This window comes from Meleagris gallopavo, chromosome 2 (assembly GCF_905368555.1).
Source record: "Meleagris gallopavo chromosome 2, MGAL_WU_HG_1.1, whole genome shotgun sequence".
Taxonomy (NCBI): Eukaryota; Metazoa; Chordata; class Aves; order Galliformes; family Phasianidae; genus Meleagris; species Meleagris gallopavo.
In genome coordinates this window covers 9,721,339-9,740,966 of record NC_139405.1, presented here as the reverse complement: position 1 = coordinate 9,740,966, position 19,628 = coordinate 9,721,339, and the positions used below count along the sequence as shown (strand labels likewise).

Below are 19,628 nucleotides of genomic sequence, written 5' to 3'. Positions count from 1 at the left end.
GGTGCCAACCGCAGACTTAACGAGTCCCTCACCACGGGGTACCTCCCTCTGATCCCTCACCAGGCAAACGCCTCTCGCTGGCCAGTTAACACCTCCAGAAGGGACAGCATCACTTCCGCACCTCCTCAAACAGAGGACCGCGGAATGCCCCAGCGCAGATCCGACTGCGGGCGGGCCGGGCGGTGGGTGGCGAGCACGCCCCAGGGCGGGGCGGGGCGGGGCGCAAGGAACGGGGCGCGTGCCGCGGCCGAGAGCAGCAGAGCGAGGCGCGGTGCTGCCGGCATGCTGCCCGCGCTGCTGCCGCTGCTGCTGCCCGCTCTGCTGCCCGGCGCGGGGGGCGGCCGCTGCCCGCAGCGCTGTGCCTGCACCCAGCCCGCCCTGCGCTGCCCTACGCCGCCGCCGGGGGCGCGCCCCGCGCCCGCCCGTGCGTAAGTACCGCGGGGTCCCGGGGGTGTCCTGTGGGGAACTTGGGTGCCCGGAACGGCGCGGGGTCGGGGATGGCAAGAAACGGTGCGGATGCGCTTGGCTGAACTTTTTGTGTTCTCCTGCTGGGGCGGAAGGTAAAGTCACTTTGCGCATCCCGTAACAGCGCCCTGCGGTGGCCCGAGTAACTTTGTATGAACGGGATCGAACGGGTTCGATATCTGCTGTCTTTTCTGTCTCTCGCCGACCCGCCTGACTTCTCGCACGCGCCTTCTCCCAGATCTTGTGCAACCCAGAACCCTCTGAGCTGAAGCACAGCATCCCTCACTGTGCTCCTGTCCCAGTTGCAGCTCCCTGGTCCTCCCAGAAGCGCTCCTTGCACCTTTGGGATGCCCAAACCAGTGACAGGTTGGGGGCTGATTAGTCTCTGCAGGGCGGTCCCACCCTGACTGATGCTTCTCTGGGAACCAGGGTTGGATTACACCCAAAGGGAGTCATGGGGATTCCCTCACCCTATCCCAGCTCCCCAGCTGGCAGAGCACGGCCAGTACACGATATGTATCAGAGCATTGTGATGCAGTATACAAGTTGAGTTACAGCACTTATCTAAACAACCCCAGCGTCAAAACGTGGCGTTAGAGGAGCAGCAGATAACCAAGAGATCCCAGAAACAGCAGCTGTGCTATCTGAGCAGGAATTGAGTGAGATTTTTCTTATTATGCCCTATTCGGAAACAAAGCTGATATTTTCCATTTTCATGCAATTTGTTTGTAAATTTGACTTGCTCTTGAAATTCCCCAGGGATGATACCATCCCTGCTATGCTCATTCCTTTCTTCCCAGCTTGAGAATTGATACGCTCAAGAAACACCAAGTTGTGTTAGTTCAGAGCCATTTGATTAGTTCCCCTGAATTCAGGTGTTGGATACTGCTCTGTCCTCAGTTTGTCCCTCCCCATGTCCCTGTGTTACCATAGTATCAGAGGAAGCTCAGGGAGCTGGAAGTATCCTCCATAGTGACTGCAGCAAAGTCCATTTCTGCCCTAGTGCTGGTAACACTTACGGTGCTGGCAGGGGAAGGGTCCCACACAGCATCATATGGGGAGGAGAGGCATTGCAGAACTCTAGCATTTCATTAGGGTGCTGTACATCTCTCTGGAAACATGTCAGCCCAGAGAGGTTATCAGCAGCTCCAAACTGGTGTGGTTTTTCCACTTTCTTTTTTGATGTACTCTTCCTTTTTTTCTGTCTGCCGCTCCAAAAAGAATCCACACCCCACCCCCGTGACCAGGTTGAGACAGATAACAGGGCCTCTTATCAGTTATATTTTACTCAGATCAGCAGGGTAGGTGATAGGCAAGGAAAAGAGAAGGGTTTTCCTCTTTAACCTTTGCTATAACAGCTTTGCAGCTGCTTGCAGAGTCCAGCTGTGAGGCTGGCTGCAGAAACCTGCCACACAGTCAGATAAGAGTTCAACCGAGATTTTGATCCCTGCAGTATCCTCTAAAAGTCAATATCATATCCAGATATCAAAAAAAAATCCCTCACTCTTTCAATCTGCAGTTGCACAGATATGTCCATCTCCTGGAAATGCCCTCTTACACCCAGAAGTGCCTGGTTTTGGTGCAGAGCTCTCTGCTGGGAGCTGAATACCTTCCATTTCATCTGCGCACTTGGGTGTTGTTTTTCCCTCTCTCCCACCCTTTCATGATATAACCCATCACAGAATCATGCAGTCGTTTAAATTGAAAGTCTTTCCCAGCTTTTTCATTTCATTGTCTCTGTCTTTTCACACTGTACCAATCTCTCTTCATCTCTCTTCCCCACCTGCACAGCTCTATGTACGAGAAGAAGTCTTACAAGTTTACTTGTGTCACGTTTGTACCTGGGTGCACCAGAGGAGTTGTGGTGTATCGTAGATTCATAGATTGGTAGGGGTTGGGAGGAGCCTTAAAGATCAGCCTGTTCCAAATGTAGCATTTGCAAATACTCGCTATAATTTTGGGGGAAAAAAAACCCACACTGATCCAGATTGCTCCAATATGCTGCCTGGGGTGCCCCATCTCCTTATGTTGGTCCCACTGTGTAGACCTCAGAGAAGTCATGCTTCATATGCAAACTTTGATTTAAGTCTAAATGGAGAAGCACCCAACTCTTCCTGTGCCATAATAGGTGTCAGATCCCTAATTCCTTTGTGCTCCTTTGAAAGCCTCCTTTTATAGTGAGGTTCACCTGGCTGTGTACCCCGTGTGCAGGGCTTCTGCGTTACAATGTGCAGCACACAGTGAGTGCCAGGCACCCAACCCAAAGCTCTGGGCCAAGAGCTGAACAAGTGGATGTCTCTGTCATGTCTTCACTGAGGCATATTTGGCTTTGTGGGGACTGACACTGGAATTTAGTTTCAAGGCCAAAATGTCTTTGGTAGGATATAACGTTTGTCACCCATCATCACCTGAATGTACTCTTTGGCTGTTTGTGAGGTATATGCAGCATCTTAGCTCCCATTGCAGGTGGACAGTGCCTGGTCTACAGGGCTTTAATAATCAGCGTCCGTAATTTACACTGCACCCAGAAGCTGATAAAAGTCCTGGGAAAATGGCGAGTTTTCAGTCTGATTTTCAGTAAATACTCTGAATACTTCTGAGTTAAGATCAAGGACACCATGGACTAAAATGTCTGTCACTCAGCAAAAATCCACCTTGTCAGTTCACCTCTGTGGCATTAGAAATATGGATAACCCTATGTGGTTGCATGCCACATGGTGTTTGGATACTCGTATTTAGCCTGGCAATTTCATGCCTAGCTGCCTAGAAAACCCAGTGTGAGGCACCGCTCAGTGCCCAGCAGGCTGGCTGCCTCCCTCCTCCTTTCTGTGCACCTCATCTGGATGCCAAGGATAAAACGCTTCATGGTTATCTGAAGTCACAGTATTGCCAGCCATTGAATGCAATCAGCGAGTACCCATAAATTATTGTGTATTAGACATGAAAGAAGCTAACTGGCTTTTCTTAAATGTACAAAAGTTCTCATCCTTTAACTAACAGAACTCTTTCAAACTGGTGCTGGTATCGTGTATTAAAAGGGGTGTAGTCCTTCTTTCAGAGGCCATACAAGTCAGTTGAGAAAGCTGCGGGTACGAATGCTTTATAAAACCCAGTTTGTTTTTTCTGTCAGCAGCTTCTCCAGCTCTGAGATGAATCACTGGTCACATCTGAGCATCACACTCTGAGTGCTATCCAAAATAAATCGATATATAATTCCTGCCAGCATCTGCTTGACTTTCATTCTGTGCTACCAACATCAGTCACGCTCGACAGCAGAGGCCCAGCAGAGGTCTTGCTTTACTCTGGGCTTTGGGCAGAATTAAGCCTGCACCAAACAGCCAAACTCTGCTAACTTAAATGTTTATACACACACACAGCTGGATTTTGCTCAGCAGCTAAAGGATCTTCTCCAGAATGTCTGGGGTATGGAAAGAGCTATCTAAATGCATTTGTTTCCCTTAGCACAGGCAGGGTTTGAGATGCAAGCAGCAAAACTAAAGCAGAAAAGAAAAGGCTGAAAGCATTTTTCACCTTTTTGTGAATGGAAGATCTTTGTCAATGCGGAACACTCTCCGTGTGCTACATCACTGTTACAAGGATTAAGAGGAAAGTCCAAATTGCCTTTTTCCTTTGTGCTTGCTGTTCTGTGAGATGCTTAATGAGTCAAGGTAATACCAACACAGATGAGTTCACAGATGAGTTCAGCTATCAAGGTGAACTTGCAAGAATTCAAAACAAAATTAAGTATAAATACAGGATGGATTAAGTGCTTTCATGCAGTTTAACTACAGTACCTATCAAAGTGCTGGTTCATCCCACCTTGAATTCAGCCCATCAGTGTGGTGGCAAAGCCAGGAGCACTGTTCCAGAGGCCTTCTGCATGCAGGGGGACAGGCACTGTGGGGTTTTTTGCCTTTTTTTGTGTGCGTGCAGACATTGTCACAAATACATATGTTCTGTTTTCCAAGCAGCCCTAGCTGATGGTACAGCTCTGAAGAGGTTCTGGCTGCCACAGCTGCAATTTCTCAGCTCTTACATTTTGCTCCTTCCCAAAGGTACTTTCGTCAGCCTGTCAATCCCTAGTGCAGGATTCTCTGCAAATCTCTGTTCTCTCAGGGTAAATAATGTGTATGGCAGCATCTGTGTAGGGACAGGTGGAGCCCAATCCCAGTGGTGTCAAAAACATCCATATTCTTATAACACCCCTATAAGGTAGGGAAACACTGTTCCCCTACCTGTTTTACTTGCAGAAAATCAGTGCAAAGAAAATAAGTGACTTGCTAAAGATCATGTTGTATTGCATCAAGGAATTGGTACCAGTCTCCATAGTACATCTAGACTGATTTAACCCCAAACATTACGTATGCATGACAGCCTGCCACGATAGTGTGTAAATCACAGGATGGATTGGGTAGGAAGGGGCCTCAAGGATCATCAAGTTCCAACCCCCTGTCACAGGCACCAACCAACCCAGCCTTAAATACCTCGAGGGTCTGGGCATCCTCAACCTCTCTGGGCAGCCTGATCCAGCACCTCACTTCTCTCTCAGTGAAAAATGTCCTACTGACATCTAATCTAAATCTCCCTTCCTTTAGGATAGAATCTATCCATGCAAAAAAAGTTGATTTCTCTCCTGTTTTTAATCTCTCTTGAATTACTGGAAGGCTATAATAGTCTTCACATAGCTTTCTCTTCTCCAGGCTGAGCAAACCCAGCTTTCTCAGCATGTCTCCAAAGAAGATGTGCGCAGCCCACTGAACATCATTGTGTCCCTCCTTGGGGTGCTCTCAAGCAGCTCCGCACCCTTCCTATGCTGGGAGCCCCAGAACTGGATGCAGTATTTCAAATGGGGCCTCACGAGGGCAGAATAGAGATGGATGATCACCTCTCTGCCCCTGCTGCCACTCTTCTTCTGATGGAGCCCAGGATACCATTGGGCTTCTGGGCTGCAAGGACACACTGCTAGCCCACGTTGCTTATCAATCTACCAGACCCCTACGTCCTCCACAGGGCTGCTCCCAAGGAGTTCTCCTAGTCTGTATTCATATCTGGGGTTACTCTGATCCAAGTGCAAAGCCTTGCGCTTTGCTATGTTGAACCTCAAGGTCCCTCTGGATGACATCCCTTCCTTCTGCTGTACCAACTGCACCATGCAGCTTGGTGTCATCAGCAAACTTGCTGAGGGTGCACACAATCCCATAATTTATCTCACTGATAAAGATATTAAAGAGTACAGTTCCAAGATGGACCCCTGGAGAACCCTGGTCATCACCAATCTCCACCTAAACATAGAGCCATTGACCACAACCCTCAGGCTGTGGCCTTTCAACCAATTCCTCATCCATCAAATTGTCCAGTAAAGTTATTAAATTGTCTTTATACAAAGAATTACGACAACAACAACAAAAACAAAAAATAGGCTTTATGAATAGCAAGGGAACATTTCAAAAAACCCTGACAGCATGTTTTCGAGGATAGTAAGCAGATGTCTCCGTCTAGCTATCTGTAATTTGAAAAACAAAAGAGAGCAATTATCTGTTTGCACAGAGATAATGTCCTGAAGTATGTTAAATATTTTCCTGTGGCTATTATCAGGGAGGGCATGGCCATGGCTGTATGAATTGGCACCATAGTTCAGATGCAGAGCAGGATGGCAAAATGCAGATCTGTCTCCCACAGGACCATTAACATCTCAGTATCTCAGTGAGTGTAAAGAAAGAATTAAAAAGGGAAACGCACACTTGCTTTTAATCGGCAAATCAGTCTGCTGCAATTTAATATAAATAATTAAATCATCAGGCCAACTCAGATCTCCTTTAGCACTTGCACACAGCCTGAGACCTGAAACAAATGTTGTACAGCCTTATGTGAAAGCCACTTATTCCAAAGGAAATAACCTTAAATAGCCTGTAGCTTCACTTGACTGTGAATATAGCAGCTCATTTCCATCAGGTTATACATTTGTTTAATAGTTTATGATTATTATTGATTTGACCATATTCATCTCAAATTTGTGCTATTAAAGAACTGAGCCAGCAGCCTTCAAATTTGTTTCACTAGGATCAATGATAGATGGGTCAGACCCCAGATATACAAAGATCTGCAGGCAAAATAAAGGGGCCCTATGCTTTATTGTGTACAGGCTGTAAACAAGGAAATCCCTTGCCTTAAAACCCTGTCCTCCTTCTGCTCCTTTCTTAGGTCGTTCACTCACCTTCCTGTGAAAGTGATCCCATCACATGCATTCGAAGGACTTCGAGATGCCTTCATCATGTAAGTTGGCAACATTTTCCAGAGACTCTTTATAATAGTGCCTTGCTGGAAGTTTTAACTAAACAAAAACAAAAGTCTCTATTTACATTATTGTAAAGTAAAATAAAAAAATAAAAATGTGTTCCTAAAAAATGCATTCATAGAAAAGAAAAAAGCTACCCACGCTCTCTAGGAAAGGATAAGCTGTTCTTACATACCAGTCATCTCTTGTCAACAATCTTTAAAACATGATTTGAGAAGGTATTGCTTTTTGACAGGGGTTTAACAGATCATGTAATGAAACATTAAGCACATGGGAGAGAACTGGATACTGCTTGATAACAGATGAAAGGCATTTTTGACTGGCAAAGGAGGTATAAAACTATCATAAAGTGTTATCTCTGCAATGATAGCTGTGGTATTCTGTGATTATACAGTTCTGTAATACTCAAATATGACTTTTTTTTTTTTTGCTGTTCTGCACTGAGAGGTAAGCATGGAAGAGGATCTGTAGGACTGAACCCTTTCTTGGCTATTACCATTTACAAGCATGGCAACTTTGTACATCAGGTTGGCATTGCTTCTCCTTGCTTAACTTTGCATCAGTTTTATAGGAAGGGCTCAACCAGAAGGTTGGGCTGACCAGTCCCACCCTTATTTCTGTCATTATTCCAACTAAAAGATGGCAAGTTTGATTCTTCATTACTTTTTGTTTTGTCTGTATGAAGTCTTCATCGAAAGGCAAAGCTGATGACACACCTGTGCAATTCAGAAGCAATTCCCCCAGTAACTAAAAGCAGCAGCACAGATAATGCCACTAACTATTCTAGGTGCAGATTTTAGACTTGCCTTCTTCATCTATAAAAACTATGGTATATCAGATATTAAAATACGCATGAGATGTTACAACATCTATTTTCCAGGAGACAAAAAGAGAATACAGGTGCATTTCACAGTGCATTCACGAAGACAAAGAATTGAAGGATAAGGGTGATGCAAAAGCCTAAATCCTCAGTTGGACTGGTTTCACCTTTAGTGCTCAATGGTTAAACAATTTCAGCCAAATTATAAACTTTTGTGTTTCTGCAGCTCTAATGAGTAGAAAAACTAAACCTAAACTATGTCCATGTCTGTTCAACTAGAGCAGAGTATTACAGTTTGAGCTAATGGCACTTCATCTTCATGAGTAATAATCACTTAGCATTTTTAGATGGGAGATCAACTTAAATCTAATGACTGTCTTCTACCTATATGATTTGCTGCTAATTTTTTCCCAAACTGCATGCATAACCCATTCTTCACAGAGGCTGTTTTGTTCATTGACATTTTTCTCTTCCATAAGAGAATTGACTTCTTTGTGTCTTTTTAATACATCTCTCCAAATTAACAGCATAGAAATCGATGTGTTTGTCTGATGTAAATCTATAGAGTACTACACAGTTTTATTGAGATTCAGTGTTACTTTGAAAAATGCATATTTTTAAATTGAAAATCTCTAAATCATCAATTTGGCAACTCATCACCAACTGCAAATCAAATGATAATTTACTGTCACAGTCATAACTCTTTTAGACATATGTAAGTGGAAAGCCAGTGGAGAGTAGGAAGGATCTGAGGGAAGAACCATGAGATCTGGGGTCTCATAATTCAGACCCTGGTCCTGAAAGAGCCTTTTATTTCAAGTCCTACAAGTAGTTCCTGATCCAACCCAGTGCATGCAGCTAAGCCCTGAGCCTCTTTGAATCAGGCCATCAAGAGACCACTTGACCTGCATCCATCTTTTATTCATGAATAACCATTGTACTATAAAAAAAAATAACTATCTCACTGAATTCTGATGATGGAGAAAATCATGAGTATTTCTGTAGGAAATATACTGAATATATAGTTTTTGGTATGCGTTCCCCTTTGCCACTTCAAATAAAAAAAGGTCTAAGGGTCATCGTGGTCTAAGGGGTTTTATATAAACATCCGTAGGAATTGTTTTATTGTGATCACACTTCAAATAAGATAACTTTCAGAGCTGTGACAACAGTGACTCCAGTTCTATAGGCATGTTCCAGTGTTTAGAAAAAGTATTTATGCTTTACTGACAGGGTATAATCTTCGGTACAGTTTCTGTGCTGTTCCAGTCAATTCTGTCAAGAGAAAATGCTGTTCTGAAGACCTTTCCCCTCTCTATGCATTAATATATACTATTTACTTTCAGGAGTCAATTTTGTGTCACTCTTTGAAACTTAATCTAGAAGGCGTTTGGCAGGCATCACCAAAGTGATTTTTTTTCTCTGTATGCAACATTCTTAACTGTATGTGTGGAATAGAAGCATCGGTATGTGAAAATCATGTAATGCCTATGAAAACAATCATGTTGATCTGTGTAATGATGGAAAAGAGCCACTTCCATAACTTTCCACGATGTAATGAAAACAGCGTTTAAATCCAACAATTATTATATAAAGTGCACTGAGTGCATATTTGTGTGTCTGTACTTATGTGCATTAGATGTCCATCACCACGACTTTATGGGTTTCATACATAATTATCTACATCCTTGTCCATGCAAACAAACACATTAAGTGGGACCAAAAGGCTCACAGACTTGAGCTGACTCCATTTGCATTCAGCCCTCAGTCACTACCTTATCTACAATGTACTGAGAAAGTGGAGATTGGCTGCTCTGGAGATCCTTACTCCAGATGGTTGCCATAACCTTTTGCCAAGGTAGCAAAACGCTGCACTTTCTAACTGACTTAGAGTTTGGAGGCAAGGCAAGGACATTGCTGCACAACAAAAATTGATTGGAGGCTTAAATAGCCACATATAAAAGAAGCAAATGTAAGTAGGAACTTGGTTTCTGGTATCTCCTCTGTTAATGTATTGCTTTGTGTCTGTCTTTTCCATTACAGTGAAATCTCTCAGAGTGACTCCCTAGAGAGAATAGAAGCAAGTGCATTCGACAGCCTTCCCGCTTTGTCTGAAATGTAAGCCGTGGTGGAAAAAAGGCATCCACCTTGTGATATAGGATCGTCAAGGAGCAGCCGACAGAAGAGTATCCCTAGGCCAAATCTTCCTGCATTACTTTGATTGGCTTTGGATGAGATCTGTTCTGACTAACATTTCTGTCCAAAGTGCTGTATGAAGTAACAAGCTCTATGCAGGCTCTAGCCTTGGAGATCTGAATCATGCAAAGACATCTATGTATATGAAGCCCAGTTCCTTTCAGTACCTCAATGACACGACTGGAGCTCTGTGTTTACTTCTACCACAGTGCTGAGCTTTCTAAGCAGAGAAATCAGTCAATAAGAAAACAAAATCTTCCTTTTTGTAGATGCAGTTTTCAAACCCATGTATTTGAATATGCTTAGTATGCAGCTCTTCTTTCGAGCACTGAAACATTACTCAAACAGAACATGTACTAATTTTAAACTTGACCTGCCTAGCACAGGCGTCTGAGTGCATGTGATTTAAAGCAATTGCTAGGAGAATGCTCTGAAATATTTAGTGAAATTGGGAACTATAAATTTGATTAAATACCTCATCACTGCGTTCTTCCCTACAGCATGATCAGTGAGTATTTTAACTACAGTGCAACGAGTGAACGAGGACAAATTCATGGGATTTTTTTTTCCCACTTATGTGAATTCCATCAGAGCAAGATGCTTGCTCAAAGAAGCAGGAGACAGATTTGTCCACCTCCTACTGGGTCAGATTTCCACTAGAATCAATGGTGGGTTTAAGTAAGAAATAAAAGATTGAGCTGATGCATTCATCATCTGCCTGTCTGCCAAAACAAGAAAGCTAAGAAAGACTATTACAGAGCTGCAGGAGAGTAGCAGGAAAACCTGTTTGAATCTTCAATACTCTGCAGGTCTCACGCTTGTTGTCTCAAGCTGCAGTCAAGGCCACTTTTACTGGAAGAGCAGGGGCAGTGTGTTCAGTGCAGCTCTTGGCTTTGAACTCTCCTTGCAAATTCATATGCTAAACGACCTCACAGCTGTTCAGTTAGGGTTTGCTCATCTTTGGCAGCCTGGAGACTCAGGTTATTAACGCTAATGATATCTCATTGTGTATGTAGATATAGAAGAGTAAGTTATAAAACAGCAGTCAGTGCATTTGGCCATCAGGTAAGTAATGAAGTCCTGCATTCCCACCTAGTCCCAAGCTGTATTCATATCCAGTGAGACTCCTCCTAAAACATCTGCCCTAAATTATACCTCATAAACAATCCAGTCCAGTAGATCTTAATACTGGGTTGGCCCAAGTTTGGTAGGTTATTTGATTGTGCATAGAATGCCAGTGATAAAGCAGAACCTTTCTTGGTAGGTTGCTGCGAGCCCAGCATGGATCGCAAAGAAGCAACAGAACACCAACCCACCAGCGACCAGGATATCCAAACCAAGAAAACTCAGTGCAGTGAGCCATGCAAACTCAGGAGACTGTTGGGTTTTTTGGTTTATTTTTTTTTTTCTGGCTACCTAGCCATTATAACCTTTTATTATTATTATCAGTGCATTTGTAGTGCATTTCTAGAATGTCTGTTCACATCCTGAGAGCCTTCCATCACATTCCATACATGGCAATTCTCCAGCAAGGTCAACCACCAGCCACACTCAGGTCCTTCCAAGTATGTAACAATTGTAACACTAGCATATCTTTCCCTCATTACAGATTAATCCTGAACACAAAAAATCTTTTGCACATTGAGGACGGAGCATTCAGAAACCTTCCAAGGCTGAAATATCTGTAAGAAAGTACTTCATTTCTTTTCTGTTTTATTTTTTTCTCTTTCTATGAAGAAGTGGACAGATCACAGAAAAAAAATTATGAGGAAAAGAAGTTCTTCACACACTGCAGCACACCAGAAGTTCATACATCATTTAAAGTAGCATTAATATGCAGCTTACCAGTGGTAAAGTTTTTTAAAAGGCAAGAAAATAAACTAACGTAAGGCAGAGCAGCAATGGATAAAACAATAGCAAAGTCTGCTAATGAGCTCTGTTTAGTGCTTATTAGAGTAAAACTTTCATTTTGATGAGATAGAAAAGGAGTAACTAAGACATCTTCTGTACTCTTAATGTGGAAATATGTTGCTACTCCAGGATGCTGCTTGAGAATGCTATATGTGGTTTTCACAGATCTTAAAAGCACCATTAGAACTAATTAAAAATTATGTTTATCATTCATTTTAACATACGTACCTTTGGGGTTGGCCTCTCCTTGCAACCAGCCTGGTAACCTTCCCTCCTGTAAATTGTGCTTTCCTCTAGGAGCATCTGTAACACCGGAATAATAGAATTCCCAGACTTGACTCAGATCTTCTCCTCGGAAGCTCATTTTATTTTGTAAGTGAAGGCCCACCCCTGCCCAGCTGTGAATCATCCTATCTTGCACCTGTACCTCTGGCAGGTAACTTCTTTTTCCCGCCCAAAGGGAGCTGTGTGACAACCTGCATATGACAACCATACCACAAAATGCCTTCCAGGGGATGAGCAATGAATCGCTGACACTGTGAGTAAAGCAGTCCCAGCTCCTTCTGTGATGGTAATACTGTTGTTCCAGCAGAGCAGCCTCACTTGGAAAAGAATCTTGAAATTAAGCTCCATATGTCTGTACTGTCTCCATACCAAGACTTTCCTTCTAGCACGCTACAGCTGCCTGTGAGATGAGTGGGTTTAATGCCAGGTGAGATGCTCCAGCCAAAGAGAGCCAGAATCATAGAATCACTAAGGTTGGAAAAGACCTCCAAGATCATCCAGTCCAACTGCCTACCTACCACCAATATTTCCCCACTATACCATGTCCCTTCGTACCACACTTATACATTTCTTGAACGCCTCCATAGATGGCAGCAGCAGCTCCTGGCCATGCAGCACAAACACAGCTCTACAAGCACGTAAAGCCAAACTTCTGTGCAACACTCCATGAATATTCGTGCCTGCAAATGGGCTTGGCTGATGCCAAGCATGAGCAGGTACTGCAGCTGGCTAGATTAGGGCCTTCATATCTTCAACACAGATTTGGTGTATTCAGAAACTGATAGGGGAGCCAAAAACAACAACCACGTGGCATTAAAGGGGAGCAATGGTTTAGCTTACAGTATCATTTCCTGCCTCCTTCCTACCAACCAATTCACAAAATAACTTCAGCAAAATTATGATTCTGTGAACGGTGCAAAAAAATGAACGTGCCAGAAATTTTTTACTGTATTCCTAAACTATTAAATGGACCAGAGTCTAACTCACAGTCAGGAAACAACCAACAACAGCTTTTCTCTTATCCTTTTGTGATGGGAGAGAAAAGAATTACCTTATCAGCAGTTTCCTAATTGCAGAGCTACACTGTAACTCCACCCTATAGAATTAACTGCAATTAGCTGAAAGAATTTGAATTGTTGCAGCACGGTTTGGTGAAACACAAGTAATTTGTGAGGGCGTAAATTCAGCCTGTGCTGATACGTTGCATTTCAAAGAGCTAATTTGGGCTGTTCGTGCTTCATGAGGAGGGGGATCAATACAATAAACATGGCTGTGTTTTTTAAGGAAATCGCTAATTTCAGCATTGTGCACAGACTCATATCAAATGCAGCCAGGCATTGCCCAGCTTTTCTCAGGAGCAGCTTCACAGCCTGTTTCTGATGTTCCAAAAACAAATGGAAAATGAACAGTAAAACTTGGAGAGATAAAGAGCCCTCCATAAAAGGCACCAAATTTTATGTTAGGGCTTAATATTAAAGAACATTATATGTGAATGATTATATACAGGTGATACTGGAAACATTAACCTATATCACAACACTTTCTTTCTCCATGAAATCGTACCCACAAGTTAGATAGCTTAATGAAGGAAGGTCCTGGACTGCAGGTGTGGCATGGTCCAACTTTTTAGTATCTGGCCCCAGTGTGGGAATCAAAAACCTAGGGCTGGCAGCAAGTTTCCCTGGGCAAGGCATCTGTGGCAGAGTTCAGGGCTTGCTGACCACTGAATGATGAAAGGCTTTTTCCTACCTCTCTGCACTGCTCTCTTGGGCTCCTGGAAGATGTATGTCCACAGAGAATATGCAAACCAGCAGCACCCTCCGGACTTCACAATTGCTTTGTACACTACACTGCTGTGAGCCTTGTACCTGTACGTGCTTAAATCACAAAATCCAGGTCTTCTGCACGCAGGTTGCTGTCCCAGAGCCAAGGCAATACCTGGAATCACATCTTGTTTCTGGGTCTCATCCCAACGAGGGCACAGAGATCCACAGAGCAAGGAGAATCTGCACATAAGAAGATGATTTCTTGAACACTAAACAGGAAGGTGCTTAGGGAATTTAAGCTTCAATTTTATGATAGTTTCTGAGCTAATGTCAGCTATACTATCTATAGGTATCAAAATTCTTTATAAGCCAGACAATACAATAATTGAGTACAGCATTAAGATTAACTTGTAGTAAAATAACAATCTCATCTTTTCTTGAATTTTTTTCCTTATGCATTTTTGTTAATCGTCAGCAAACTCTATAAAAATGGATTTGAAGATATCCACAGCCATGCCTTCAATGGGACCAAGTTAAATCAACTGTAAGTATGTTGTATAGAACCATAGGCAAGATCAGGTTGGAAGAGACCTCAGGGATCACCTGGTCCAAGCTTTCCTGGTAAAAGCAGGGGCCAGACAATACACTCCTCAAGTCAGCAGCAGAGTGGAAAGCATGAACATGTAGAGGAAATTCAGGAAACTGCATTTTACACTGGGATGTGTCAGTAGTATCTAAATCAATCACGCATGTTCTGGGCCTAACCCTGTGGTTTGGCAAAACCTTTGCTGCATTTCTGTACACGGGTCCTGCTGCATAGGGACCAGAGTTGTTGTTCCTTGTTTAAATCAGAAGAAATTGGAAACAACCAGGATTAAAAGTAGATGCTAGCAGCCTGATGGCATCAATGGAAGAAGGAGTGGCATAAGAAATATAAGCTATCTCAGACCAGATGCTGGAACAAACTCACTGCAATGGGAGGAAGCTTGAGTGGAGATAGATTGGAAGGAGGTATTTCAGGAGGCAGATGTAAAGACTTTATGTTTGACCCCACAGGATTCTGAAGGACAACAAAAACCTGAGGCGGATACACAATGATGCCCTGAGAGGGGCCACCGGGCCAGATGTCCTGTAAGCATCAAACCACTCTTTACCTGGTTTTGTAGACATCCTGTATGAACTGTGTAATGCTCGTGGGCAGCATGCTTGATCTGCTAGCACCTTCGTGTAAAATGGAAACATATCAATGAGGTGCCATGAAATTGCAGGGCACAAAGCTCAGCCTGCATCATGACAAACACTTACCAGCCAGTTTTAGCCTTGGTATTGATCTCTGCCCCTTAGGTATGTAGGTGGCTTTAGTTGTATTTGTGTCAGAGCCTACTGATCCTACCTCTGCACTATATTTCCTGGCATTGCAGAATAAGTTGTATTTTGGTAGGATGAGCATGTTCTTACAACGTACTATTTTAGAATTTGCTTATGAAAGTGAACTGGTTGACAACGTGCTATAAGCCAGTTCTGAATAAAATATATTATTAGCATCCTTATACTTCATTCATCAAGTACATACTAAGGGCTGCACTGGCTGTAGCTGCATGCAATAAAGCCAATGAGTGGCTCTGTAAATAGCAGTCTGTTCCACATGTGCCATTGTATTCCTTTCCCTGGTGCTTTGCATTGCACAGTCTTACTAGCAACACTCACATAATTGTAGCCTTTTCTTTTTTCTGCGTTTAATGGCCTAACTCTGAAATGTTTGGTCCCATACATGGCCTTTCCTAAAGTTACTCTAAGCCAAAGTACTGAAGTTGGTCCTGGCAAGAACAGTGCATTCTAGTGCAGGTTTTGATAAAATATTCAATTAATGCATTAGTTGAAACACCTAGAATGAACCCCAACACAGTAGGTTTTGATTTCCACACGCTAAAACTGGCTCCTGGGTTGCAGGGAAGGGGCCTGGGGCTCCTGGGTTGCAGGGAAGGACTCTGCAGCATCACAGAGTACATCTCTGAGCTGGATACTGAGTGAATTTGTAGATGTAGACCTTCATAAAAAAAAGTGAGTCACTGCAATCTATCTTCATGCTTTGGTGAGGCTTATATTTGTATGAAAAGAAATGAAAGTACTCTTGGATTTTCAGGGACATTTCTTCGACGGCACTGGAGTCCCTGCCTAGCTATGGGCTGGAGGCCATCCAGGTCCTCAATGCAGTGTCATCGTACTCATTGAAGAGACTGCCGCCTCTGGATAAATTCAGCAGTCTGCTGGAAGCCGTTCTGACCTACCCCAGCCACTGCTGTGCTTTTCGAAACCTGAGGACAGAGAAGTAAGTCCAAATGGCACGCTGTTGTATTGCAGGACTTCAGAAACTCCAAAACAGTAGTTCCACTCCGTTCAGCTGGCCTGTCCTGGATGGGTTGACCTACCTGTCTTTCAGGGGAAACTGTGGAATGCAGCAAAACCTCACTCCAAACAACAGATCTCTACTGAATCCAGGAGAGGTATTTCCACTCGTATGGGAAGAGAAATTTCTCACATCCTGGGTCTAGAATCAGCCAGCTGAGATGTTATTCTAAGTTTGCTGAAAGCTTATACTTTTCTTGATATCTCAGTAAAATAGCAGTCTGGATAAAATATCTTTCCAGCACATGGAAGGTATATTTACATCAATAGCACTTGTCCTAAAAACAAACAAATAAAAAAACTTGCAACTTTAGTTATGCAGCATATTTAATGCAAGTGCTACGATGACCTTGTAGCTGGGTTACTCAGTATCTTTCAGATGATAGTAGACAGGGTTGTTCTCCACAGTTCACAATTGGAAACTGACACACAGAGCACTTCCCATCCACTGATTTGTATAAGTCAATATGGGATAGCTGGAGCTAATTTCTCAGCATCTTTTCTTCAACTCTCAGTTGGCTGTAGTCAGCCAAAGCAAATCCTAAAGAGTTTTGCTGAAGTTATGAAGATTCCACACTTCTCACCTACCCCAGATGAAGCCTACAGAAAAGATGTACTAAGCAGCTGTAGGATGCCTGATCAACATGACTTGCATACCATCACATCAGGACTGTGCTGCAAGGCAGGAATATAATCCCATCCTTCAGGATAGAATAGGTGGTGATGATATGCTTTCTCTTCATCTTAATAAGCGATTCCTACTTCTGCAGGAGTTAAGAAAAGACCCTATAGTCAAGTATTTCTAGTGCTGTCTCCTTGTACCCCCTTGAACTCTGTCACCCTCCCCCGTGTATTTTCTGCTTTCAATTTCCCCTCCCTCCTTACATCCCATTCCTTACCACCTATAAACTGCACCAGATGACCAGTGAAACATGGTGGCAAGGTCTTACATATATCTGACCAGGCAAGTCTCAGACTTAAAGCAAATAAAGTCTTCAAACCAAATATTCTTGAGATTTGAGAGCGTCATGAGCTATGTAAGAGAGATAGAAGTTGCATTCAGTCCATAAAACTTTCCTGCACTGGAGTGTGGGCAGAAAAAAAAAACATGCTATAGCAACTTCTGTTGCCATCCCATTATTGATAAGTATTATGATGGTGCTTAGATTGGCATCTTGAAACTTAATTTTTCGTTATACGTAAATCTTTCTGTAAGATCCAGGTGTCTCGTTCTCTTAAGAGTACATAGTATTTAGCCCATACCTTTAAAGCCTCAAAACCAATGACTTTCCCAAATATATGGTCTTGCAATGCGTACTTTTCAAATAGCTTTTCTTTCAGCATGAAATATCTACCTGCAGATCCCAAACAGCTCAAGTTATTTCACTATAATGAGTACATCATAAACTACTGAGATGAAAGACCACCTCATGTGGTATTGCTCACTGTCAGAACATTTTAAGCTTTCCTACCCCTGCTTTCAAAGTCCTGCATGAATATCTGCACTGCCAATTCCAGCTCACTTTACATGCCGGTGAAGATCACTTGCAGAGAAGATGAGAATTTGGCCAAAATCCAGACTGAAAATCAACTTTCTTTTCCTTCTTATTTCAGGCAAAATTCCATGCTTTCCATTTTTGACAACTTCTCCAAACAGTGTGAAAGCATAGTGAGGAAAACAACTAGTGAAATATTGTAAGTACCGCACACAGAAGCTGGAAATTCCAAATATGGACTCTCCTCTTGCTACTTGTATGCTTTTTCCAAAACACCATGCCTTCTTTTTTTGTTAATTCAGTCACCCTTACAAGTTGCACAGTGGTAATTTTACTATCATTAAACCAAGATTTGTGATTTTTATGTTCAAAAGGGAAAAAAAAACACCCTTCCATGTGCTTCCCTCACAACAGCTTCTCTTCTAAATTCTTGAAATGCTTTCTAAACAGTGATTACATATTTAACAAACTTAAGGGCTACCTGGAGACAATTTTCAAAGACAATTGCAGGAGTTTGACTGAATCAGAGAGCTGCCATTGTTAATATGTTTTGCCCATAGATCAAATAATTAGAAGTCTGCAATGTCATCACTTGTGCTAATAGAAAATGGAAAATAGAAAATAGAAAAGAGAATCCCTGAGTTAGAAGTTTGACCAGCCCATGCAGTTTGCGTACCTCTGAGATATCTTTTCATATCATCCTGTAGTTCTGTATGACCTGCATCCAGTAGGACAATGAAAAAGTCTGATATCAAAACTGGTGGGGTAGCACATTATTTCATGGATGAGTTGAAGGATTCGCAAATATTCACACATCCCCTGCCAAATGGGAGACCTGGGGGCTTCTCTTTAACCATGACATTAAGTCAGATCATTGCAAAGTCTTGAAAAACAAAAATGCCAACACATGCAATACAGCTGAAATGTGATTGACTCATTGGGATCTAGATGAACACAGGGTTACGATTCTCAGGCTAAAAGGCTGCAAATTCTAAAGCTTAGGAACCACAACAGAAACTGGGTGAAAACCCAGAGTTCTTATTACAAGGAGAGCTTGTTTTTTCTTATTACATAATAGCATGTTTACAAGGCCTCTCAGAAAAATCACAATTATTTTAATTAATAAGTCAAACATTCTCTGCTCTTCCAGTTTAAGCCAGAAAAGTAAAAGTAAGATATTGGGCAGTTTTTTCATGAAAGAAGAGTTAAGGTAACAAGATTGGCAAGGTATTTACCTAACAAAAATAGCTGAAAAGCAACCCAGCTTTATGTGGCAGTTACAAACCTGCTCCAGAAAGAAAGAGATTAACATACAGGCTTCAAGAACTGCAGAAGGTTAAGCATGTATTTCAGTTGTCCTAAACCTATGACTTTTCTAAACTAGTGTCCTCAATAGAAATGTTTTCCAAGTCTCACATCGAAGACTGAGTGTTTGCCCACCAAACACTCACAACTGGGATAACTGTGATATTGGTAGCTATTCTGGCAGGGAATCAGAGGGGACAGCACTTGCTTTTAAAATGTTTCTTCTATGATAGGCTTATTGACACTTTGATAGGTTTACAGATGATCTGGAGATTAGAGATCACTTTAGAACATCTAAAACATTTACAGGTAGGCATTTTTCCAGTCTAAATTTCATGTATTCCTAGCTGTTGCCATACTCTATCTAGTTAATGATGCACTCCTCACTTTATAACGCTGCAATCAAATTTCTCAGCACTTTTCAAGCCACATGTAGTCTCAGAACTTTGTTGAGTGTTTCCTCAGGGAGGCAAGGGAGCAGAACCAAAATCCTTCAGTTACTTTAGTTTCTATAACAATCTGATAAACCCATACGCATAAAATCTACGATCCATTCATTCAAGTGCTACTATGATTTGAACTGCAGTCTACTGGCATACTGAGAAAGATGGCTCAATTACAAAGCAGTCAAGATAAAGTGCTTACAAATAGGTAAGCTGGGTAAGAAAACACTTCTGTGGATA

At 42.5% G+C, this 19,628-nt stretch overlaps 1 protein-coding gene across 3 annotated transcripts in view; it reads left to right on the top strand.

Moving 5' to 3' along the window:
- The first annotated feature begins 241 nt into the window (after window positions 1-241).
- Window positions 242-19,628, top strand: part of LHCGR (luteinizing hormone/choriogonadotropin receptor) — a 28,712-nt gene continuing 9,325 nt past the window's right edge. The window contains exons 1-11 of one of the 3 annotated variants that reach the window (XM_085218873.1): window positions 242-428; window positions 6,667-6,738; window positions 9,624-9,698; window positions 11,386-11,460; window positions 11,985-12,059; window positions 12,148-12,225; window positions 14,214-14,282; window positions 14,795-14,869; window positions 15,882-16,067; window positions 17,759-17,839; window positions 19,199-19,254. In XM_085218873.1, the coding sequence (XP_085074999.1) occupies window positions 283-428; window positions 6,667-6,738; window positions 9,624-9,698; window positions 11,386-11,460; window positions 11,985-12,059; window positions 12,148-12,225; window positions 14,214-14,282; window positions 14,795-14,869; window positions 15,882-16,067; window positions 17,759-17,839; window positions 19,199-19,254 (988 nt within the window). In that variant the 5' untranslated portion in view covers window positions 242-282. Of the gene's footprint in view, window positions 429-501; window positions 561-6,666; window positions 6,739-9,623; window positions 9,699-11,385; window positions 11,461-11,984; window positions 12,060-12,147; window positions 12,226-14,213; window positions 14,283-14,794; window positions 14,870-15,881; window positions 16,068-17,758; window positions 17,840-19,198; window positions 19,255-19,628 lie in introns of those variants that run through there. The other 2 variants (XM_010706641.3, XM_085218872.1) reach the window with 2 other exon arrangements.